This window comes from Drosophila ananassae, chromosome XR, assembly GCF_017639315.1.
Source record: "Drosophila ananassae strain 14024-0371.13 chromosome XR, ASM1763931v2, whole genome shotgun sequence".
Lineage (NCBI taxonomy): Eukaryota > Metazoa > Arthropoda > Insecta > Diptera > Drosophilidae > Drosophila > Drosophila ananassae.
In genome coordinates, this window is record NC_057932.1 from 22,097,108 (window position 1) to 22,121,512 (window position 24,405).

At 46.6% G+C, this 24,405-nt stretch overlaps 2 protein-coding genes across 6 annotated transcripts in view; one reads left to right on the top strand and one right to left on the bottom strand.

The window, feature by feature from the left end:
• Positions 1-20,609, top strand: part of LOC6501911 (mucin-5AC) — a 34,359-nt gene extending 13,750 nt beyond the window's left edge. The window contains exons 3-13 of one of the 5 annotated variants that reach the window (XM_032452231.2): positions 1,644-1,707; positions 1,945-2,130; positions 2,270-2,784; positions 2,841-3,026; positions 3,078-3,343; positions 3,402-3,878; positions 3,940-4,914; positions 4,973-6,152; positions 18,405-18,876; positions 19,161-19,469; positions 19,640-20,609. In XM_032452231.2, coding sequence (XP_032308122.2) covers positions 1,644-1,707; positions 1,945-2,130; positions 2,270-2,784; positions 2,841-3,026; positions 3,078-3,343; positions 3,402-3,878; positions 3,940-4,914; positions 4,973-6,152; positions 18,405-18,876; positions 19,161-19,469; positions 19,640-20,223 — 5,214 coding nt within the window. In that variant the 3' untranslated portion in view covers positions 20,224-20,609. Of the gene's footprint in view, positions 1-1,643; positions 1,708-1,944; positions 2,131-2,269; positions 2,785-2,840; positions 3,027-3,077; positions 3,344-3,401; positions 3,879-3,939; positions 4,915-4,972; positions 6,153-11,796; positions 16,087-18,404; positions 18,877-19,160; positions 19,470-19,639 lie in introns of those variants that run through there. The other 4 variants (XM_032452232.2, XM_032452233.2, XM_032452227.2 and 1 more) reach the window with 4 other exon arrangements.
• Positions 20,610-22,432: 1,823 nt separating this feature from the next.
• Positions 22,433-24,235, bottom strand: LOC6501917 (vitellogenin-1). The gene is made up of 3 exons (XM_001966646.4): positions 23,941-24,235; positions 23,402-23,790; positions 22,433-23,333 (listed from the first exon to the last, which is right to left on the bottom strand). The coding sequence occupies exons 1-3, from the start codon at positions 24,158-24,160 to the stop codon at positions 22,632-22,634; spliced, it is 1,311 nt and encodes a 436-aa protein (XP_001966682.3). The 5' UTR covers positions 24,161-24,235; the 3' UTR covers positions 22,433-22,631.
• Between the last annotated feature and the right edge of the window lie 170 nt (positions 24,236-24,405).

Here is a 24,405-nt window from a genome sequence, read left to right on the forward strand (position 1 = left end):
ACAATCCAAATTGTTGTCATTTCTTTTTCATTTTGATTATTTCTGTTTGGTCATTTTTATTTTGGCCTGCAGTCTTTTATGTAAGCAGCTGCAGTACCAGAAAAAGCTGCCATAAAGCAATGTTAAGCAATGCGTGAGCGACAACAGCAACAGTACTACAACCATGTAAATGATGGCTATATATAAATGTAAATTGCCAAAGTGTTCCATAAACAGAGCTTGTTTACTTGCGGTCTTACCTGGTCCAATGACCCACCAAGCACACCAATGCTTTCAGCCCATTAGCCATTACTATTAGCCATTTGCTATTAGCTGTTGGCCACTCGGATTCCGATCCCGCCAGAATGTTTTCGAGTGCCAAAATGGCACAAGTGCGCCGGATATGGCGAGGCCAAGTGGCGAAAGCTGTCCCCATTTGATGCCCCCTCTTTGCCTCTATGCCGCAGAAACTGAGTCAAAGTGGTAGCATTGCCAAGAAAAGAGCTTTTGTAAAGATCCTTTTCAAAGGACTCTAGTATACTCTAAGGGATTTCAAGAGGAAAAGTACGAAAACGTTTCTACGGAAAGGGGCTAGTGCCTTATTCCATTCCCAGTAAAGGCTTCATCTTCGGATTTTACTTAATAATTTTATGCTTGGTTTTTAGCAAAAGAAAGCTGGTATCGCCCCTCGTAATTAGCAAAATTCACTTTCTGCTAGCAGCTGGCTCATCTTATAACGACACATACAGCCACAGATACCGACGCAAAGATACAGCCTTATAGACTGCTAATTAGTTATAGAGCTAACCTGTCCCCAGCAACCAGGCTGCGAAGGCAGATGTTTTCGGCAAAGATGACGAGATGTCTTACATAGCAGCTTCATAAATTTTTATTCCAGGCACTTTGTTTCAGCGCTATGAGTAAAAATCACTTCGATCAATGAAACCCAAAAAATGTATAAAAATTGTAAAAAAAAAAAATTAAAACCGGCATGGCTCACATGCACAAACACACGCACATACGCAATCGAAGTCAAGTTGTTTTCAGTTTTCAGTTTCTGTTCAGCCTGAGTATTATGTTATGTAATATTTGTCGGCTTGTTGTTTCTCTTTCGATGGCTGCTGACCAAAATCCGAAAAAGATTTGGGCCCATTGTGGGGCTGTTGTAACACTTTGGCATTTTAATATGAAAATCCGTTTAAGATATTTTTGAGTGTGACTCAGACTCAATTGCCAAAACCCGAGAGCCACTCTGCACAAATAACATACCCCGCTCCGTTTCCGTGTCGCCTCGTCGCTTATAACCGAAAAGGGCGTGGCCCAAAGGCGCTCCTGCATCTGATTAGGTCCGATTTGCATATGAAATTCATCTCATCACAGCTTATGTAAGCCTTGTCTTTTTGACGGGTCGCTTCGACCTTCATGGGAACCGTGGGTCTTTTGTCAATCGTGCGGACCGGAGACCTGTCCAATCTCCGATCCGTGCGATACATCGATGTCACTGTGTCAATGCTGTATCGAATTCGAAGCGGTTCGCGCTAATCGATCCGAGATCCGATCTCGAAACCCCCCAAGACTACTTCCGCCCGGAGTTAGAAACTTTTTTCAAAAGCAATCATTTCATTATGTCAAATTATATTCGATTTATTTGTTGTCCATTGCAGTTCCGGCGTGGAGCGGCTTGGCAAATGCTCTTCCTTCTCTGCGCACTCGCCTATTGCATTAATGGTAAGTTAAAAACTATTTTTTATGAAAATTAAAAATTATAAAATTTATTAAAGAGGTAGTGCTTCTCACAGCATACACATAGTATAGTTAGAAGTGTATGAGGTCCTGGCACTCTCAGGTTATATAAGTGCACATGAATTCCTTTGATCTCTTAAATAGAAGAAGCTATCAAGTTTCCTTTTTTTAATCAATTCCATAATTATTCGATTAAAACCCTTACACCCCAACTCAAAACAGAGGCCAGCAGCGAGGGTCGCGTCGTCTGTTACTACACAAACTGGAGTGTCTACCGTCCCGGAACAGCAAAATTCAATCCACAGAACATCAATCCATACCTGTGTACACATCTGGTGTACGCATTTGGTGGATTCACGAAGGACAACCAAATGAAGCCCTTCGACAAGTACCAGGACATTGAGCAGGGTGAGTCAGTGTTTGTGTTTGTGAGCTCGTGCCCGCAACCCAGACACGCCCCTTCTATCCGGCGAGTTAATTTGGCTCGATTTTAATTTCCTGTCCGTCTGATGGACACCATGCATCCTCCTCCAACTCCATCCACTAGGTGGGTATGCTAAGTTCACCGGACTGAAGACCTACAACAAGCAGCTAAAGACCATGATTGCTATCGGAGGCTGGAACGAGGCTAGTTCTCGCTTCTCCCCCCTGGTGGCCAGTCCGGATCGTCGACAGCAGTTCATCAAAAATATCCTGAAGTTCCTGCGCCAAAACCACTTCGACGGTATCGACCTCGACTGGGAGTACCCCGCCCACCGCGAAGGCGGCAAGTCCCGGGACCGCGACAACTACGCCCAATTCGTCCAGGAGCTTCGAGCCGAATTCGAGCGGGAGGCGGAGAAGACGGGACGGACACGTCTCCTCCTGACCATGGCCGTGCCCGCCGGCATAGAATACATCGATAAGGGCTATGATGTGCCAAAGCTGAACAAGTACCTCGACTGGTTCAACGTCCTCACCTATGATTTTCACTCCTCCCACGAGCCCTCCGTCAACCACCATGCTCCTCTATATTCCCTGGAGGAGGACTCCGAGTATAACTACGATGCCGAGTTGAATATTGTAGGGATTGGTTTGGTTTTATTCCCTTCTTATTCTAATATTATACATTTTTTTAGGACTACTCCATCAAGTACTACCTGAAAGCTGGAGCAGACAGAGACAAGCTGGTGTTGGGAATTCCCACCTATGGTCGATCCTATACGTTGATCAACGAGGAGAGCACCGAGCTGGGTGCTCCTTCCGAGGGTCCTGGAGAGCAGGGGGACGCGACCCGCGAAAAGGGTTACTTGGCCTATTATGAAGTAAGCGTTTGAAACGAATTTTACCAGTCACCTAGAGACCCTGCTTTCCAGATCTGTCAGACGCTCAAGGACGATCCCGAGTGGACGGTGGTACAACCAAACGCCAATGTCATGGGTCCCTATGCCTTCAGGAGGAACCAGTGGGTGGGCTACGATGACGAGGCTATTGTGCGCAAGAAGGCCGAGTACGTAGTGGCCCAAGGCCTGGGCGGAATTATGTTCTGGGCTATTGATAACGACGATTTCCGGGGAACCTGTAATGGAAAGCCCTACCCACTGATTGAGGCAGCCAAGGAGGCCATGGTCGAGGCATTGGGGTAAAATAATCTATTGCATTTCACATAATACCTGTTTAATATTATATTCTCTGTCCAGTCTGGGCATCAACGAGGTGGCCAAGCCGAGTGGACCTCAAAAACCATCGCGATCCCGTAGCCGCGATAATGGAAGCACCAGAAATCGCTTGAACGGAAAACCAGAGAATACATCGACGTCAGTGCGACCCGCTAATGGGGCCCGACGTCCGGCTGTCTCCAGAACCACCCAATCCCCGCCCCCCAGCACAACCTTCAAGCTGACTGATGCCGAGGGTTCGTCCCTATATATCGGAGGTAGGGCGTCCACCACTCCGCCTCCGCCTACCACCCCAGACCCAGGCTCGGACTTCAAGTGCGAGGAAGAGGGCTTCTTCCAGCACCCTAGGGACTGCAAGAAGTATTACTGGTGTTTAGACAGTGGTCCTTCCGGCCTTGGAATCGTAGCCCATATGTTCACCTGCCCGTCGGGACTGTACTTTAATCCTGCAGCTGATTCGTGTGACTTTGCTAGGAATGTACCCTGCAAGACTAAAAAGTGAGTGGACGCTTTTTAAAATCGATCCAATGGCTATTTCAAAATTAAATTTATCCTTTAGATCCACTACAGTCGCTCCTTTGACTTCCACCACCACGACCACGACCACCACTGCCCGTTCTAATCGAGTGACAGCGGCTCCGACCGCTCGCCCTGTGTACCCACGGACCAGCAGCACCAGCACTAGTACAACGACCACTACAACCACTCCGGAGCCAGTGGAGGACCTGGAGTACGAGGAGGATACGGATGAACAATCGCCCAACAAGTCACACGACGGAGAGGAGGATCCTCAGGTAATCAAGGAGCTGATTGATCTGATACGTAAAGTGGGAGGAGTGGAGCAATTGGAAAAGCACCTCCTGCGCAACAAGGACGGCTCTATTACACTAAAGGAGAACTCCGCCAACGGGGCAGTAACCACGCCCTCGACGATCAGCAAATCCTTGTATGACCGAGTGCTGAGTCGCCCCGGAACTTTGAGCTCCTTAACACGTAACCGTTTGAAAATCGCCGAGGCGTCGGGCACTGAAGCAACAACGAGCACCAGTGTGTCTGCCGGCAACACCTACTCCAAGTACTCCTCGGTTTTGAGAGGCAACAGTCGCCAGGGTCCTCAAAACGAGGGAATCGATAAGCTGGCTGAGTTCGATGGTTTTCTCAAAGAACGCAAGCAATATGTGACCATCAATCGCCAGCGATCCCCCAACCAGGGCGATGCTGAGGAGCACAGCCAACACGAGGAAGAGGACGAGGAAAATGAGCAGGTGGAGACAACCACACGCCGTGCTTTAAGCTCCGTAACTCCGTCGTATACCAGTCTTCGGCGAACAAGACCCACCACAATGGCACCATTGGTAGGAGAGTCCTCCAAACAGGAGGAGGAGGAGGAAGAGGTGGTGGAGAAGAACAGCAGGTCCCAGCAGCAGGTCAAATCCTATGCCACCTTAAACCGTGCAAGAGAACGGACCACCACAGGACCAGGCACCACCACTACGGAAGCCACCGAAGCAGTACCTAGTTCAACCACAACTCGGTGAGTATTGAGCTCAAATCTGTGTTTGAACAATAATTCAAGAATCATCTCATTTTAGTTACAAATACTTCGAGCGAACACGACCTACAAAAGCGGCCACTTTGGAAGCTTCCAAGGACTCGGAAGAGCCTGCTGACCAAGAAGACGAGGAGGAGGAGTACGAGGAGGAGAACATTACGGTACAGAGAAAACAAAGCACAAACACACGTAAATATGCGAGCATAGGCCGCAGAAGTACAACAACCACAGCAACACCAGAAACAACAACCACCTCAGGCACAGAGACCGCCAAGGCCAACAACAACAACATCCACTACAACAGCAACAACAACAAGAACAGCCAAGCGAAACAGAATAACATAATACCAACAACAGTAACAGAAGAAAGCAGCACCACAGCACTCCCTACACCAACCAGCACCAATCAAGAGCCCGAAACAACCACAGAAACAAACACTAACGAAACCACTGAACCAAATGATAGATCCTCAACCACAACCACCACTAACAACCCATCTACCACATTCACATCTACACCCACACCAAGTCTAGCAACCACTACCCCAACAACAACAATTCCTGGCGTCGACTCGGAAAGTTCGGCCGACGGGTCGCCTAACCCCCTTATCCCCGAATCCCCTGACTTAGCACCTCCAACAACCACCACGGAACCCGAACTGGCCACGACAACGACCACCACACCGAAGACAACAACACCAGTAACGACGACGTCGACAGGGATCCACAGTGAACTGAATAACGACATTGACAACGATAACGACAGTGATGACAGTGAGGTAACGAAACCCAAGACACAGTATAAGTATGCAACTACCAATCGGAGGCGCATAACTAATACCACAGCAACGAGAACAACAAATACAACTGCAAACAACAACAATTCTGAAGCTGCGAACGATGCTAGTCCAAGAAACGGTTTGAGTAGTTTTAATAAAATTAGAGCCTCCATTAATACCAACCCGGGCAGAAGGCCACCCCAAACCCAACCCGAACATACAACCATCGAACCGAATTCCTCTGCCAGCCTGAGCAGTGTTTCTAGTCCCCGACCCTTTGGTTATCCCCGACGTCGCACACGACCTAGTAGTAGCATCCCCACCACCACCACCAACCAATCTGATAACAATAACAGTACCGATAACGATAATACAAACGAAACTGATGCCGTTGCCAGTGTAGTGAAGAAGACGCGACCATCCCCAGGGGATAGGCCCAAGGTGAGTGCCAGTCTTCAAACAGCAACCAGATCCACACTGCACAACCTACACCACCAAGACCAACAAGAATCCCAAGTAGAAGTAGCTGGTAATGGTGGCAATAGCTTAAGGCATGAAGTAGTTAGCTCTAGTTTAAGTCAAACTCCAAACCATATCGATGATGCCGATAATGGTGGCATTACCCAGACCAAGACAAAGTACACATGGCGGGCAGTGCGCAAACCGACCGCGCGTCCTCGTAATTCTCTAGCGAGAGATGATAAAGACTCGCGCCGTTTTGCCGGCAAGCAGTTGAACGACATATCATTAGACCAGGACCTTTCCAGTACCACAAAGTTTCGCAGTCGCCGCTTAAATTCTGCTGAAGACGAGTCCGAAGTGGCTCACGCTGCCGCCGAAAGCGACCAGAAGGCACGCAGCTACCAAAGCATCAACCATCAGTCAGGTAAGAAAATCTAACATAGACTGTAATTTTACCCATTCATCATTTTACTCCCATATTAGATGGTCAGATTGTTGATGCCTCAACCGAAGATGAAAATATAGCCGCGGAGGTTATTGACGACGAGAAACGGGGCGAAACGAAAGCCCCAGCTGGCAGTGACAATGCTGATGATAGCAATACAGCCACCGAGCAGGAATCCCCTGAATCAGTGACAGAAATGGCAGCACTGCTTTCCTCAGAGGCTGATAAATTAGCCAAAGTAACCACTTCGACCCCTCTTGAAGAATCAAAGAGCGAAAGTTCTTCCGAGTCGACAATCAGCAGTACAACGGCAAAATCCGAAGCATCCATCAGTAGCTCAATTGATATGAGGAATGAGTCACTAATCGAAAAAAGCCCACTAGTCCCCAAAGGAGATAAAGAACCCATCACTGAACAACCAGTGATCAGTAATGAACCACTGCCAGTGACAGAAAGTATCATAATAACCACAGCAAAACCAAGCCGTCGTGATTTTGACATATTTGGTTCAACAGCGACGGAATCCGTTGCCAAAGAAGAATCAACATCAAGTGTGAATCCGAGACATCGAGCAGTTTTAAGGACTAGAGTCAGCAGCACTGAAAAGCCTAGTAGCACTACTGAAGCAATATCTGTTGAAGCGTCAACTGCAAAAGGAATTAAAAGCCGAAAATTTGTCAGAGGAAGTTCGACAGTTGTCGCAACGGAAGAAAGCATTAGTAGCACCACTGGTGCCATTGAAAAAGAAGAATCGACATCCACTGAGCAATCATCGCGACGCACCTTCTTTAGAAGTAGCACCACAGAAGATTCAACCGGGGAGAGCATCAGCACCACTACTGAAACTCTAAACAGTCAATCTCTTACCGATGGTAGCATATCAGCCGTGCCATCGGTTGCAGTTGAAGAGTCAACTGCAAAAGGAATTAAAAGCCGCAAATTTTTCAGAGGAAGTTCGACGGCAGTCCCCACAGAAGAAAGCATTAGTAGCACCACTGATACCATTAATCAAGAAGAATCGACATCCACTAAACAATCATCACGATACTCCTTTAAAAGTAGCACCACAGAATCTTCAACTGGGGAGAGAACCACTACTGTAGCTCTAAGCAGTTCTGGTGAAGCTTTGACCGATGATAGCACATCAACCGAGGCCACCAACCGACCTTCTTTCCTTAGACATGGCATCACTGAAGAAAACATTAGCAGCTCTACTGAAGCGGACATTCAAACGGATACAACAACCGAAGATACGCCGACACGAAGTTCTTTATTTATCAGTACCACCACAGAAGCTTCGAGATCCGATGCCACCAAAGATGGCAGCACAACTAGTAATGAAATTGAATCAGAGATAACAACCCCAGAGCCTCCAACTACTCGACGTTCGCTTTTCCGCAACAAGACGGATGCAGTAAGAACCACTACTACAGAAGCAGCCGAAACAATCAGCACCACGAGAAGACCCCTCATTCGCAGCAGAAGTACTGAATCCCCAATAATTATACCTACAGAAGGGGAAAAAGAAGTTGAGACTTCAACCGATCTTCCCCGTCGTCGCGTTATTATTCGAGGAAAATACAGACCTCGTCAAGAGGGAGATCTTTCTTCTCTCCTGGCTGCTGACGCAAACAAAAGGGTCAGAAACCACCAGCAGAGCACCGAAGCACCATTGGAAGTTAAGAAATCTGAAAGTAACGAACTTGAGGAAACGGAACGTCCGCTGACGTCGGAACACCCAGAGGAGGCGAAACAAGTGAAAAAGTTTAATACTCTACGCAACCGCACAACCACAAAAACTGAGAATCTAGGCAACGGCATTACTCGCACCCGCACAACCTATGTGCGCACCTTAGACGCGGGTCAGAAAGTGGTGAAGCACATTCACACCAAAACTATAGAAGAGAAACCCGCTGAATACGAGTATATAGTGGATGAAGTTACGCGGCCGCCAACGCCGAGCACCACAAAGCGCAGTGTGACTCGCAATCGTGGTTCTGTCCGCTTCCAGAGCAATGATCTGTCTTCTCTCCTGGCTCTAGACTTTGCCCCGCGCAATCGCCAAAAGGCCCAAACTACAGAGGCAACTGTAACCAAGATTCGCAGACGTTTGCTAAAAAGACCCAAGGAAACAGTAGAACACGAGGAAGTGGAGGAATACCAGTACGAGTCAGGAAACGAGGTGGAAGAGGAGGAGTCTCCAGTCAGTACCACCGCCAGAGCCATCATCCGAAGAACCAGGCCCACCAGAGGTAGCACAACCACTTCCACCACATCCGTGTCCACTAAAGAAGCGAATAAAGTTGAAGCCAGCACTAGGAGGACCAACATTACTTTCAAGAGGCCAACCAAAGAGCCAGCCACAACTATTGAAGTTAGTACCGAAACTGCATCTACGGAATCCACCACAAAGAGATTTGTAGGTCATAGAAAACCCCTGATTGCCAAAACCACCACCTCTCCCTATATCGTTTCTGAAACGGCTGAGGAAGAGACCACGGAAAACCAATTAGCAGCAGCAAAGTTGAGATTTGTGAATCGACTGAGAACCAGCACGACCTCTACTACTACTGAGCCAACAACCGTAATCTCCAGTACTACTGAAGCGGATTTAGGCAATCTTAAAGATCAACTGACGAAGGCTATTAACCGCCTGCAGTCAGGTAATCGAGTTGAAAACGAAGCCACAGTCAAGGAAACTGTGGCTACAGACGATGAGAGCGATGATAAGCTTTCCCTTCCCATATATCACAGAAGGAAGTACTACCAGTATGTGAAGGACTCCCCAATTACTTACATTGACAAGTCCTCAGCCCCACCGGACATCGAAAATGTGACTGTGAACATAAAACAGCAGATACACGATGTGTTCAATGTCAGTGGTAACGAGACACCAAACAATTCGCTTGATGGCGAGGGCGAAAACGAGGACCATCGCCTGGCAATGGAGCAGGCTAGAGAAATTAATGCCGAGCTCGGTCATTTTTTATTGAAAACCCCCGGGTCAAAGTAGGTCACCCGGGGGCAAAATTAGTCGGATCAGGAGAGGAGACTATAGACGATGAAGAAATCACTGGTGAGATCGATGAGGATGACTACGGGCAAGCCGTTCAAGAAAAAGACAAGTCGTTGCATAGACGGGGAAAAACCTTTAAAACTATTCCATTAGATACTGCATCAACTAATGGAACCTCCAAGATTGTCAGCATCTCACTTCTGGAAGAAAAAGAAAGAGACGAATCGGATGCAAGAGCGCTGCGTACCTATACAAGATTGAATCGGACTCGCTTGACACCATCCACCAAGCTCCCGGAGAGCGCTAAAGAAGAGACACTGGATATAACCACCCGAAGAAGCTACAGCGTTCCCCAACGATTCCGCAGTCGCTCTACAACGTCAACTCCTGCCACGACAGAAGAGCTCGAAGACGATGACCAGATTAAGACAGAGTCCACAACGAGACGACTCTACGCTGGTCTAAATCGATTTAAGGGTCGCATCAGCAGTACCACCCCTACCGCTGAGGCAACAAGTGCATCCCCAACTGAGACTACCATAGTGTCTACTGTAGGAACCACTAGGCAGCCTTATGTCGGCATCAGTCGTAGAGTGACTTCTACAACAACAACAACAACGACAGAAAAGTCTGAAGCAATAATTGAAAATGAAATAGAAAATAATGAAAATAACGATGCGGAATTACCTACATTAGCCCCAGTCACTGATGAAATAGAAGAGGAGGAAAATCAAACGGAACACTCTCCCGAGAAGCCCAATGAATCCCAAGATACTGAGGGTACAACTGAAGAAGCTGAATTAGAAGCTCACATCGATAATGATAATGAGATTCCCCTTGAAGATGTAAAATCGACCTCAACGACAAAAACACCGTCGACCACTCCAAACAGCACTACCTCACGTCGCCAGCTGGTGATCCGTCGACGCTTTAATGGGACAACCACAACAACAACCGCTAAGCCAGAGGAAAATCTGGATAATGAGATTGATCAAGATGATAAAGAGAGCTCAACACTAAAAGTCCCAACAACAGCAGCTCCTTCAAGACAGCAGCTTTTGATACGCCGACGCTTCAATACCACTTATACTACAACAACAACAAAGGATCCAAGTACTGACAATAAAATAGATCAAGGTGAGGTAATTCCAAGCAACACACGGCGACCGTCTTTGTCACGTCGACCCACAACAACAACCGCTTCGGGGGCAACGAACAGTGTAGAGATTAGCACACGTCGTTCCTACGCGGCCTTGAACCGTTCACGCACTAGATTCACAACCCCACGAGCTGTAGCCACCGACAGAGAGGAAGATAGCGATAGGACTGTGGACAGTGAAAATGAAGAAGAACGTGTGGTACTGCCTCGTCCGGGCTTCCTTCAAACCAACCGCCATCGAGCTTTGAAGCCCACAGCAGAGGATGAGCAATCTTCTCGGAAGCCACCCACCTTTGCGGCTCGTCGAACCACTTCGGCACCACCCAGAGTCAGCTCGAGTACGCGTCGTAATTTAGTGGCCATAAACAGGAACCTATATCACCGACAGGAAGAAGACGAGGATCAGGAGGAGGAGGACGAGGAGTCGCAGCAGGATGAGGAAGAAGCAGACGACGAGTATGATGAGGAAGGAGAACAAGAAAGACATAGGCGACCCCCTCCAAGTTCGCGATTAAGTCAACTGCTTGCCAGCAGGCAGAGGCAACCACTAAGCACGGCCGGCACCCAAAAACCCACTGATATACGCAAAAAGCCACATGAAACTGACTCGGACGAAACTGAGGACGAATATGACCATGACGAAGAAGAGGAGGATGACTCCTCGGAGGTATATGCTGGTAACAATAACCAGGCAGGCACTACCGCAACCACTACCACTAACACTACCACTATTACTAACTCTAACAGCACCAATAACCTTAGCACCGCACTGAATGTAGCTAGTCAACGTAGTAACAGCACCGTAGCCAATTATTTGATTAATCGTTTCAAGTCAAACCGAAGTTTCACAAACAGCAACAAACCTAATATTAAGCCAGCTAGTCAAGGCGATGAAGATGATACTGATAATGATAATAATAACGAAGATGATAATGATGCTAGTCTAGAGAAGCAGGGGGAGAATGCGTTAGGAAATGACGTTAATTTTAAACGACGATTTCAGAACCGTTATCAGCTGAGCCGCACCAGAGGCATCGGCAGCACAACCACCAGCACCACTACCCAAGCTCCTTCCTCGACGAACGCCAGACGTTTGGCCTTCGGGGCTCGCCAGCGCGCCCAGGTAACTAAACTAACCCTAGTCGATCAGCAGACTGACGAGACGGAGGCCAAAGGCAGGCCTGGCCAGACAGAAGATGCTCGAGAAGACCAGGACGAAGAGGCCAGTGAGGACGAAGCCACCGAAACGACCACCACCACTACTAGCAGGCCGACGCCAAAGCGCATTCGAGTGCTGAAATTCCGCAGACCCCTAAACAATACCAATAGCATCGCCTTAGACAGTCTCCCTAATAGCGTCACTGACACCAACTCCCCACAAACATTCGACACAGCCACAGTCACTTCACCACCCACAGACACATCCACAAGCACCGTAAGCGCCACTGGTACCAAACGATTCCGGAAAGTGGTTCGAAAACTTAGGCCCGTCGACTCTAGCACGGCTTCTAGTGCGGCGGAGTCGAATGCTGAGGAAACCACCCGCAAGCCTTTTATCCCCAGCAATCGATTAAAAACTCTGTCTCAAAGAGAACAGGAACAAGAGGTCTCAGATCTGCAGAGGCTAAGGGACAAGGTCAAGGCCGAGCAGGCCCGTGGAGAGGGGGAGCAAGGGGTAATTAACGATCGCCTGAAAAAACTACTCGCTGAGAAGTTGGAAAAGCCGCGTCAGGAGTTGCCAGGAGAACAAGCAGAGGAGACGCCTACTTCACCGCGACCCTTTTTTAAGCGGAAATTGGTGGCTAGACGGCCCTACACTCCCCCGTCGGGAGGTGGGGCAGTGGCGACTACTAAGGCGCCAATTAACTTTAGCACTACCCGGCCCACGTCCAAATTTGTGAGGCGCAAGAATGGCCGATTTGACCCCTTCAACTCGAACGTGCGTCAGCGCGGAGAGGGCTTCGTGCGAAGCGACCCGCGTGGAGCTAGACTGCCGGGCACTGAGCGCTTCAAGTCCCAGAGCGGCGATCAAGATGACGAGAACGAGGACCAAGAGGAGGAGCTGAAGGCGCAATACGAGCAGCCTCTGCAAAACCAACTGGGTGGCGGTATTTTGAGAAGACCTTTTGTGCCTAAGGACAAGCTGTCCGTCAAGCTACAGGCTCATGAGAATAGCAACGAAAATAGCGAGGAAGAAGAGGACGATGACGAGGAAGATGATTCTGAGGAGGACGACGAAGAAGAAGATGAGACACCGGAGAAGCCCTTCGATGGAGAAGAAGAAAAGCCCAAGCAGGACACCAAGCCCAAATTCAATTCGCCCTACAAGCCTAAGGACAATCGTGCTCCACCTGGCAGTAGACCTACCTTTGGAGTCACTGGAATTGGGGCCACTGGGCCCTCAGCTAGCGGAGGCGGAAATGTCCCATTTAACCCGCGCAACCGCCCATCGTCCAGCACCACCAATGCCAGCGGACCAACCAACCGCTTCGGCACCACCAAGCGACCTCGAGTGGTTAACCGACCCCCGGGAGTCGCTTCCCCCAATCTGACAATCAAGCCAGTGGCAAGCGACTACGAGCGTACCACCCCCCTTACGCCCCTCAAGCCGGCACCCTTCATTCCCAGTAATACAAGGAGTTATGAGCGGAAATATACCGGACCCTCGACCGAGGCGGCCGAAACGGCCAGCGAAAACTCACTGATCGAAGATTTAAATATCGACGCATTGAATGCCAGAAACAAAAAGATTTTTGATATACATAGCAAGAAGCACACCACGCTGAAGCAAAAGGTCCCAAGGCCGGAGAATGGTGCTGCGACTGGGTTCGGATTAGAATTAGAATCGGAAGTGGAGAGTGGAACAGAGGTGACCACGCCGGTAGAGGAGGAGACCACTGAAGAGCAAGGCTTTGTGACCACCACACCCAGTACACCAGAACCTCAACCACCAGCACCACCCAGCACCACACAATCAGACACACAGGCAAACCCAGCCACCACCATTACACCAGAAACTGAAACTGAAACCGAAACTGTACCCGAAACTGAACCCGTCACAGAAACAAAAATAGAAACAGTTACCGAAATAGATACAGAAACTGAAACAGCGATCAATGCTAATGAAGCCACTTCCGTCAATTCACAGGACCTCCCCAGTTCAACGCTGTTTGGATCGCCCTCGAGCACCACCCAGGCTCCTCCTCCGGCCACCACTCTGCTGCATGTGTTCACCCTGTTGGAGGGCGAATCGGAGGACGAGGCGCAGACCACTACAAGGAAGCCTATGCCCCTTCTGCTACCCACCAGACAGATCGAGGTAGTGCCAAAGCACAAGTTTATTGAGATTAATCGCATCGTCGAGATCAATTCTAAGCAGGCCAAGGCTTCTCAGCGCAAGTCAAAGGCCAACCAGGACTTTGGAATCCTGCGTGTGGAGTCTTTGCCCCACGTGGAGCAGCTAGGCGAAATTAGTGTGGTGAAATACGTCCACCTGGTGGACGGCAGCGATATTCAGATCAATGATGGCCACAGCACTGTGGCGGACTACACCCCCACGGAACCGACGATTTTCGAGGCGCGCAACTCGCCGCCTGTGAGAAATTCCCTACCAGAACTACCGGAGCAGGAAAGAAACGGAAAGTCCTTATTGCCTGAAGTCATAAGTGGTGCGTTGGAGACCTCAACCATTTCCCTGGAGGGTTTGTTTGACTCGGCGCGAAAAGGCAAGCAGCTAAGTGGAAATAGCTTGTGGAGCGAAGACGGAGTGGAGGGAATAACCACAATTAGTCCGGAAATTACCGACGACCGGAACACCAGTACCACCAATACCCTGGCAACTATGGCGCCCGCTTATGTAAGACCGATTGTTCCCCTCTTAAGACCCGAATCCAATGAGTCCTCGCCCCTGGTTATCTCGATAGCCAATCTTGATCAGGTAATACTGAGCAAGGTGCAGAAGTCCCTGAACGAGGCGGAGGACACCACCACTCCTGCCATAGAAATCTCCGGCACTGCAACCACCGTGTCGCCGGACTCTAATTCCGCTTTTTCTGTGCGCCAACACCAGGTGGTGCGGGCACCCTTTGACATTGACGACAGGGAATCAACCACCCAAACAACAATCGACACATTAGATAAAGAAGAAGCCGTTGAACAAACCACAAACTTGGTCATTGAGACAACTAGTGACAGCATACTAGATACACCGACTCCGAAAGCCGTTCCTATTGGAGCGGCTATTGTGGGTCAGCTTGGTGGGGCGGCATACACAACCTCAGAGGCAAAAACAGTGATCAGCAGTGACGCTATTAGTCAGGGAAAAGATTTTGGCGCCACAAATGCAACAACAACATCTTTAAAAAACGAAATGGAAAATATCAACCCAAACACTGTAACAGAAAACAACAATAACCAAACATACCAAACTGTTAATGGCAAAAGAGTTAGCGAATCAGTGAGCTTTAGCACCGAAGAACATGTGGTGCATCGCAAGAAAAGCGGACGCAAAGGGCGGGGCCGACGCCTGCGCAACCGCAAGACCTCAACCACAACAGCGGCACCCACAACGACCACAGTAGAAACACCCACCACCACAGTGGATGAGGTTTTCAACGACACCACCACAATGGTGCCGGAATAGGTCACAAAAGAACACACAAAAATATGAAACACAACAACATAGTTAGTTATTTCTAGTCTTAGCCCTTATCCAGTTTTATATCGAGTTCTAAGTTCCCAGAAGAATTCTTCAGCGAGCTTTTAACCCCTTTAACTAAACTAAATTCCGAACCGTAGCAAATTGGCTTCATTGCTTTTTTCTTCAAAATCGAACTTAAAAAATCAATCTTTTGGCTGCTTTTGTTTCAAAGCGCATTTTTTCTACAGTGCTGCTGCTTATTAAATATTCTTCTTGTATAAATTATTTTAACTATTCGTATTCTTCGAGCTGCCATACCTAAATGAACACAAAACATCTACTCACACACATAAAATCACAAACACCCCATTCAGATGCGAAGAGTCTTTCTTGGTTCAACAATTTAAAAATCGGAAATAACATAAATAATGAGAATATTTAAACGACCCACAGTGGAAAAATAACTCTTAATTGCTTTTTATCAGGCGCAGTTCTTTTTAAAAACTTCCTTTTTCTATTCCTCTTCTATCTTTTTAATTTTCAACTCATTTTTTTTATCTTTTCCACTGTTCGAAAACGAATATTTTAAGATTAGCTTTAGTTGTAAAATATTTATGCACAAAAATAAAATAATGAACAAAATGAAACAACCTATACATATTATTTTTTCCACAACAAAACACTTACATCCTTAAACCCTTTAAAAGCCCCCTCCTAAGCTAACCCCTTTCCGATATATATATACATATATGAAATTTGTATATACATGGGAACGACGTGGACAATTGTGTATATAAATTTAAATTTTTTATTTAGTTAATTTTATTCTTTACAGTATATTTCAAATAGGGCGCTATTTTTTAAATGTAAATACCAAAATAAATAAATTTTAGGAGGCGCCAAATAGATGCATTTTTTAGCAGTTGCAGCATTAGCAATGCATTTATATCCATCTGGTTACTTTGAACTTTTGCCGTTTTTTGATCTTTCAAATGTCACTTGAAATTTTTTATTTTATTCGACATTTAGCCTAACAAAGATTCCGTGTTTTCTTGCTTTGTTTTAATGTCAGCCTGACTTTATATACATATGTATATACATCTATTTTCTGGGATAAATATTACCCCCAAAGCAACCGAAATGTATAAATACATACATCCATAGGTATTTTATATGGTAAAGCACTAAGCTAACTTATGCATGTATGTGTAGTCTGGATAATCGGCTTCAACTTTCGATGAGTCCGCAAGATGTTCAAGGGGTATGGAGTGAGGGAAACATGAAAAAAAAAGCATATAAACGAGTTAGGTTGAAAAAATTTGCAAATTGCTGGCAGTTTAGTTTCGAGAGGCTCTGGGTCCCAGACATGTTTCATAATCCCCACAAAAAATAACAAGTCGAATCAAGCAACGATAATTACCAACAGCAAAACCACGTGCCAAACATAACAATCCCGACCAAAAAGGCGCCTCTCCACAAATCAAGATGACAAAAAGATCGTTACCGACTTACTGGACGATTTTCCACTTTTACCACGTTTTATTTTTCTTCAATTGATGTGTCCATGAAACATCCCATTTAAAAATACGCGAGCACTCAAAGAAGCCATTAAAGCAGATAAAAGATGTTGCACTCCAACAAATAGGGCTTTATTATTTTCGTTTTCAAGTGTATTAGGTGTACATGAAAAAAATGGAGTTTTGTATATTGTGTAACATATATACATCGTTTGACAGCTCTTATTTTTAGTTTTGTGTGCCCTTGAAACACAAGCATCGCCCTTTGCGATTGCAACTTTCCCTACTGAAGTGTCGAGTTCGTGTCTTAAGTCTTTTGTTTCGCAACTTTCACAACTTTGTGTCTCCCGGGAGAAGTGGAAAGAAGCAGCTGACAACGCCCTGCACGTATCATCACTCTCCGCATTCCTCGTTTTTTTTTTTTTTTTAATACTTTGAGCCATCCAGATGCTGACCAGCTCGCTTGCACAACATTTAATCAAAAAGCCAACCAGTTTGCCGACGAAGAAGAAGTGCGCATCTGCCACAAGAGGCAGGCGGGGGGTTAGAGCTTGGGATTATGCAATCACATTGGCATGTAGCTGGATTGCCAAATGCCAAATATCCAAACACCAAAAAAATACACGCTCCCCAGATTTTTTGGTGTTTGGATATGATTTTTTTATGTGTGATATGATTTTTTTTGTGATTTCATGCCGTGAAAATTAGGAAAATATATATTCAATTTCTATATGTAACAATTTCCTTTATGGGTATAAAACAACTCTTTGTTGTTCATTATTTAATAGCATATAATGGACTAATCTACGTTTTTCAATGTCAACTAGATTGTTGGGCAAAAGCAAACTAGCGCAAAACTAATGGCCACTGGACATTGGCCGGGCCAATAACTTGTTGTGCTGCTCAGTGTGGGTTATTTGTTTATTTTGAACTCAAATTCAGATCCGAACGTCCTTCAATTAAAATGCCTGACTGCATTTTCGCGACTACTGCGGCAACTTTGCTGGGTGTTTTCTTGCTTCAACTCTCGGTCAAAAAGAAACATACAATTTTCTGAAAAGGGAAAGAGTTTGAGGAGAAAAGGGGCGAAAGTTATTGTGGATGGCTCTCGGGTTTTCCATTTTCACCCCCAAATAATACACACAAAACCACAAAACACAACCAAATAGTAATTAATTTATTTTAAGACTTATGTATAAATCTTATGTACATATTATTTAACCCTGGCTGATTTTATCTATATTATTATTTATTCATTGACTTTTTGCATATTGTTGTAGCGCGCTTTTGAGTTGTTGTTGAACTGCCAGAAACTTCACTGATCGGAGATTATCAAAAAATATAAAACACCACTAAAGCACAGTGACAATATAAATTTATTTGCTTTATTTTAATATTAAAATTTTAATCGGAGCACTGCTTGTCTACTTTCATGTGTTCACTTTCAACTAACAGCTGCGCCAGCCGACGACTGCCAACGTCTCTCGCCGTCCGGTCTTGAGTGTGCGCCGCCGCATTATTAACTCGCCTGCGTCGACGCTAGCTGCTACTGCGACGGCGTCAGAGGCTACAAGAACGCAGATCGTCGAACTGCCAGCCACGACCTCCAAATACAGCCGGCTGCGCAGTAAGCTGCCCACAGTAGCCACCACGATCGCGTCAGCAGCAGCAGCAACAACCAACATGCCAACAACAACATCTCCCACCAGCAGCAATAGCTACCTGAGCAAGCTTAAAGCTAAGGCAGCCGCCGCAGCCGCTTTCAGCGAAACAGCGACGCTGACGCCAATGTCGGGCAGCGGCAGCAGCAGCAATGACGTCACACAAAAACAACACAAGTTCCAGCCCGCTAGCTTTGCGCTGCGCCGCCAATTCCAGACGCGTCGGTTGACAACTTTTGCACCAGCAACCAACGCCGATGAGAGCGGTAAGTACACTAAGAAAAACCTCTCCAAGGACTTGAAATTACGAAGGCTACAAATTGAGAAAATATCAAGAAAATTGAAAAAGAAAAATCCGAACACAAATCCTCCTGAAGAAGTACATTGGGAAAATCCTGGAAGGGCAAATATGTCCCCAAGCGAGGGCTGTATCTTTGCCTATGTATGCATGTATGTAGATCTGCTTCTTCCAAAGAGGATCCCCTAAGCTTCGAGGATTAAAAACCACGACCATTACCATAGAAAAGTAACTTAAATTTTCTTCTAACAGCAACAGAAATTCCGCGCACCCAGAATCCACTTTTTAAACGCCGTTTGACTCTGATTTCCACGTCTCCACCGTCTGTCCGCACGACCAATGTGCCCCTCGCCCTGGAAACCACCACTAGTTTGTATCCAAACGAGGACGATGAGGATCAGGTGGCCAAATCAAGCATTCACACAAGTCGCTTTAATCAGATACCTGACCAGGTGAAACATCGTTCCACCTTTGACCTCTCACCTGTGGGCAGCAGCAGCACCGACACTACCACACAAGCACCTCAGGCTCAACCTCTGTCAGGAATTAACACTGCAATTCGTAAGTGTTATTTGTGCAATATACGTTGCACGTAAAGACATACATTTTTAGAGTGAAGTTGTGTATTTACGTATTAACGCAGTTCCACTAATTTTAATTTTAAATTTACTAAGATTTAAAAGTTAAATTTACCAAGAAATAAAAGAAAATTAAAAATTACTTTCTTGCAGGCCGCCAGTTGATACCACGCCCCCGTCGACCTCAGTCAACAGCGGCAACTGTGACACCCACCACGGCACAGCCTACTAGCGCCTCTACCGCCTCGAAGGGTGGGCACTCGGCCCCGCCCCTCTCTCGCCGCCAGCAGAGCCGCCGCCGCCCGCACAAGTATATCGAGGTGTACAGTCGTCCTCCCAGCAATCCAGGGGCCGTGGTGACCGCCACGTTGGCCCACAAGGGGGAACAGGGTGAGGAACTGTCGGGGATGGGGGTGGAAAGCTACCAGGTGGCGCAACGTCGTCGCAGCGACAACGTGGGAACCACAAAGACCACCAAAACGAGCAAGACCCGAAGAATCAGCACTAAGGCGCCTGAAGAACCCAAGGTCATTGTCCATGGGCGTGGCATAATCGAGTGTCGGGCGCAAGGAAACTTTCCACATCCGCTGAACTGCCGAAAGTTTATCTCCTGCGCGAGATTCGAGGAGACCGGCGGCATCGTGGGCTGGGAGTACACTTGCCCCAAGGGATTGACCTACAATGGGGTGGGGGGCATGTGCACCTGGTCGCCCGCGGAGCAGGTCTGCCGGGACTAGACTGATAACACCCTCATTCCTTTCCATATATCCGATCTTGACCCTCATCCCACCTCACCTCACTTCTCATCACTTTTGCACCTATTCCTCCATTCCATGTTGTAAATGTTTAATTTCAAATTTGTGATTAGTTCCCCGACGACGAGGAAATGGAGGAGTCGACATTAATGAATCTTATTTAAGCTTAGTGATATTGTGTCCTTTAAAACTTAAACCAATCCATCGAATCGAGTTCAACCCGATCCATTTTTTTTGCGCCTGCCCACTCAGCGAGTAAGCAATATAAACAGCAATATAAATACATAAGATATATGTATGTATGCATGTGTATATTCGTAATGGATAATATGCTTTCATTATTAAATAAACATATCAAGTAATCCAAACTTCTACTTCTTGTAATTCACCGATACAGATGACATTTAAGTTAACGACAGCAGCGTTATTATTGAATTAAGATAATGATAAGTTCATATGTTAAAGTCCGTGTTTTTAAAGAAATTTTTCTGTATTTTACATAATAACATTGAATTATTGTTATAAAAGCTTTCAACAGCTTAGTTGCAAATTTTCCGCCTTGCCATAACAATGAATGGTGGTGCCAGCTTATTTCCAAGCTTGCGATTATAAACTATCAATACTCAAGCCTTACCCACCTGGCTCAGAAACCCTAAAATCCAAAATCGAGCGCAGGGTTTATACATATTAAATTTCGAGTTTTTGACACGATTTTTAAGTCTATCCTACAAAAACTACGAACAGTGCTGCGATGGGCCATGGGCATCCCATGAAAAAAACGAAGAAAAATAGATCGAAAATTTCGTTCCAAGATTTTGATGCAGATTCATAGAGAACCGGTATACCAGTCGTTTAAGGTATTCCGCTTAAGAATCGGATATATATTGGCAAAGGTACAGCAGTGGTTTGGGGCCATATTTTCCATACCAAGCTTTCCAGGGCACCCCATGAAAAAAGTGGAGAAAAATGGATCGAAAATTTTGTTCCAAGATTTTGAGGCAGATTAATAGGGAATCGGTCTACAAATCTTTTAAGGTATTCCGCTTAAGAATCGGATATATATTGGCAAAGATACAGCAATCGCTTGGGGCCATATTTTCCATACCAGGCTTTCCCATGGGCACCCCATGAAAAAAATGGATCGAAAATGCTGTTTCAAGATTTTGATGCAGATTGATAGGAAATGAATCTACGAATCGTTTAAGGTATTCCGCTTAAGAATCGGATATATATTGGCAAAGATACAGCAATCGCTTGGGGCCATATTTTCCATACCAAGCTTTCCCAGGGCACCCCATGAAAAAAATGAAAAAAATGGATCGAAAATGTTGTTTCAAGATTTTGATGCAGATTGATAGGGAATGGGTCTACGAATCTTTTAATGTATTCTGCTTAAGAATCGGATATATATTGGCAAAGATACAGCAATCGCTTGGGGCCATATTTTCCATACCAAGCTTTCCCAGGGCACCCCATGAAAAAAGTGGAGAAAAATGGATCGAAAATGTTGTTTCAAGATTTTGATGCAGATTGATAGGGAATGGGTCTACGAATCTTTTAAGGTATTCCGCTTAAGAATCGGATATATATTGGCAAAGATACAGCAATCGCTTGGGGCCATATTTTCCTTACCAGGCTTTCCCAGGGCACCCCATGAAAAATATTATAAGACTAAGACTAAATATATAAAAAAATTGATCGAAATGGTCTACGAAGCGGTTAAAGGTTTCCGCTGAAAATCGGATCTGTATTGGCGAAGATACAACCCTGGCCTGGGGGCATATAATCCCTAGGCTAGAAAGGAGACGTGGAACCACCGCTGAACATCTCGGACAGTTATATATCCGGTTGTATTAAAACTTGGTAAGTGTTTATTTACTAGTTTAAAAGTTATAAAAAAAATATCGGAGTCTTGTTACGATCGAAAGTAATTTTAGTGCAGTTTTTAAATGCAAGTGTTTGTTATTGCTTTTCGTGTTAATGTGCAGCGATGCAATCGTATGGTGCAGTTGTTCAATAACGGGACTTTTTGCGTAAGAGATGCATACAAAATGGAGAAAAAGAAAAGGGAAATAAATGCTATGGATGCAGCGGGTAAGTTTTGTGAGTTTATTACTTTTTGAAGTGAATCCATATGAAGCTATATGTATATTTGTGATTTTTATCCCCCTTTGAATTTAAACGATTTCTATTTGATAACGTTCAAGCTCTTATTCAAAAAGAGTCTTTTGCGTTTATTGCATGTTGAATTTTGAGCTCTGCTTACTAAAAGTTACTCAAGAAAATGCCAATTCAAATCGACTTAAACTAACAGGCTTTCCAGTGCACGGTCCCGAGCTGGGTCGTGGTTGTGGTTTGCGGGAGGGGAGGGGAAGTTGCGAGCGTGCTCCTTATTCATAGTCCTTGTTGTCCTTGCTGCTCCACGTCTGGTGAACGCCGTGGTAGCTGCTCTGCTTTTGGGCGGGGGCGTTGCGGCCGAAGGGGCTCTGGGCGTTCACCTGGAGGATATAGTCGCCTTCGAGGTCGTGAGCGGTATCAATTCCCATGTAGGCGCGCTTGCCGAAGCCATCGTTGCGCTTGTACTGCTCCAGAGAGTTGGCTGGGACGGCGGGGAAGCTGCGCTCGTTTCCAGGGCGAACGGATTCGGCGAAATAGCGGGTGGCGCGCATGGCGGCCTCCACTACGTTGCTGGCTCCGGGCACTCCGGCGGCGGGTCCGTTGGGGTAGAAGTCGACGTCTCCTGAGCGAATAGGGGTGCCCATACCGTAGACGGATGTATGGATGGCATCGACGAACTCTGCATCGCCGCGGGCCAGTCCGGTCAGGGTGTTCTTGCTCTTGGCTACGATCTTGGAGGGATCCAGACCGGTGACGCGACGCAGCTGGTGTCCGGTGAGGCGAGTGAACTCCTGGGCGGCGGCTCCGGCGACATGGGCGCCCACGTTCTGACCAATCAGATGGATGGTGTCGAAAGGCATGTCAAGCTCGTTGACCATCTGGACGATCCACTTGCCGATCTTGGCACCAGTCTTTTCAATGTCTAGCATGGCGTAGCGCTTGTAGTTAGTCAGGGTGGATCCTAGATCAATCACCTAACGAAGGGGAATTCAAGGACTTAGTTATTCTTGTTTAGTAACTGGGGAACCTTAGGAAAACTTACAATGATGTCTCCGCTCTGGGTTTTGGCGTTCTTAACCTCCTCGCTGGAGTTCTCCTCGCTGCTGGTGCGCTGGTTGCGCTTCTCGCTTCCATAGTCGTAGTCCTGGTTGGTGTTCTTGCCCTTCTGGCGCTGCTGCTGCAAGTTGTATCGCTGCATGTAGGCCTGGACCAGCTTCCGGGTGGCCTTCTTAACGGTCTCGGTGGTCTGGGGCAGGCCGGTCAGAATGATGGTCACCTCATCGTCGCCGAAGTTCTGCTTCTGCTTCAGGCGCTGGATCATCTCGTTCAGGGGAGCAGCCAATTTCTCGCCATTGGGCTTGGGCACGTAGGCTTGAATGTTGCTGGGCACGAAGTTGGGCTCCACATTGTGGTGAATCTGGGACAAGTGGTCTATTGGAGGGTAGAGGCCGTTATAGTTTACTTTCTTGACTGAAGTTCCAATTAATTTAATTTAAGTGTTTAGGATTGTCTTGGGGATTTTGAAACCTCACAAATTTTAAGGACTTAATAGCCAATAAGGAAATCTGCATATTTACTTACAGATCTGTTGCACCAACTCTGCTCCTTTCTCGAGGCTCATGCTTTCCAGACGTTCGAGGGTGAGGTCATCCACCGCAGGAATGGCCTCCAGCTGGGAGCCGGAGAGCCACTGGGACGGCTTCAGGGCCTGGCTTACGGAGTTGTCCATGCGGTTGTTGGGTTTGCCTAAGGCGGCTACCGCCAGGAAAGCCAAAAGGCTGAGCACTTTCATGGGGTTCATGGTTCGGGTTCGGATCCGGGATTGCGACTTCAACACAGAGCGAGTTGAACTGATTTTGGCACTCAAAGACAGGGGTTTATATAGCCAGAGTAGCCCCATATGTGAATATATAGAATCAATTATATTTTATGCTAGTGCCAGCAATATATTGCTTTCTGCAACGTAAGGTTTTCCGCCTGGGAATCGCATGAGTCGCTCCATATATAGTAGGTTTTCTACACGACCGATAAGACCATTTACCTTTG

Bases quoted from the DNA above. Each gene is read 5' to 3' on its own strand.
- LOC6501917 (XM_001966646.4), bottom strand. From the start codon at position 24,160: ATGAACCCCATGAAAGTGCTCAGCCTTTTGGCTTTCCTGGCGGTAGCC. The intron at 23,791-23,940 runs GTAAGTAAATAT...ACCCTCCAATAG, and splicing joins AGAGTTGGTGCAACAGATCT to ACCACTTGTCCCAGATTCAC. The intron at 23,334-23,401 runs GTAAGTTTTCCT...CCCCTTCGTTAG, and splicing joins CCCAGAGCGGAGACATCATT to GTGATTGATCTAGGATCCAC.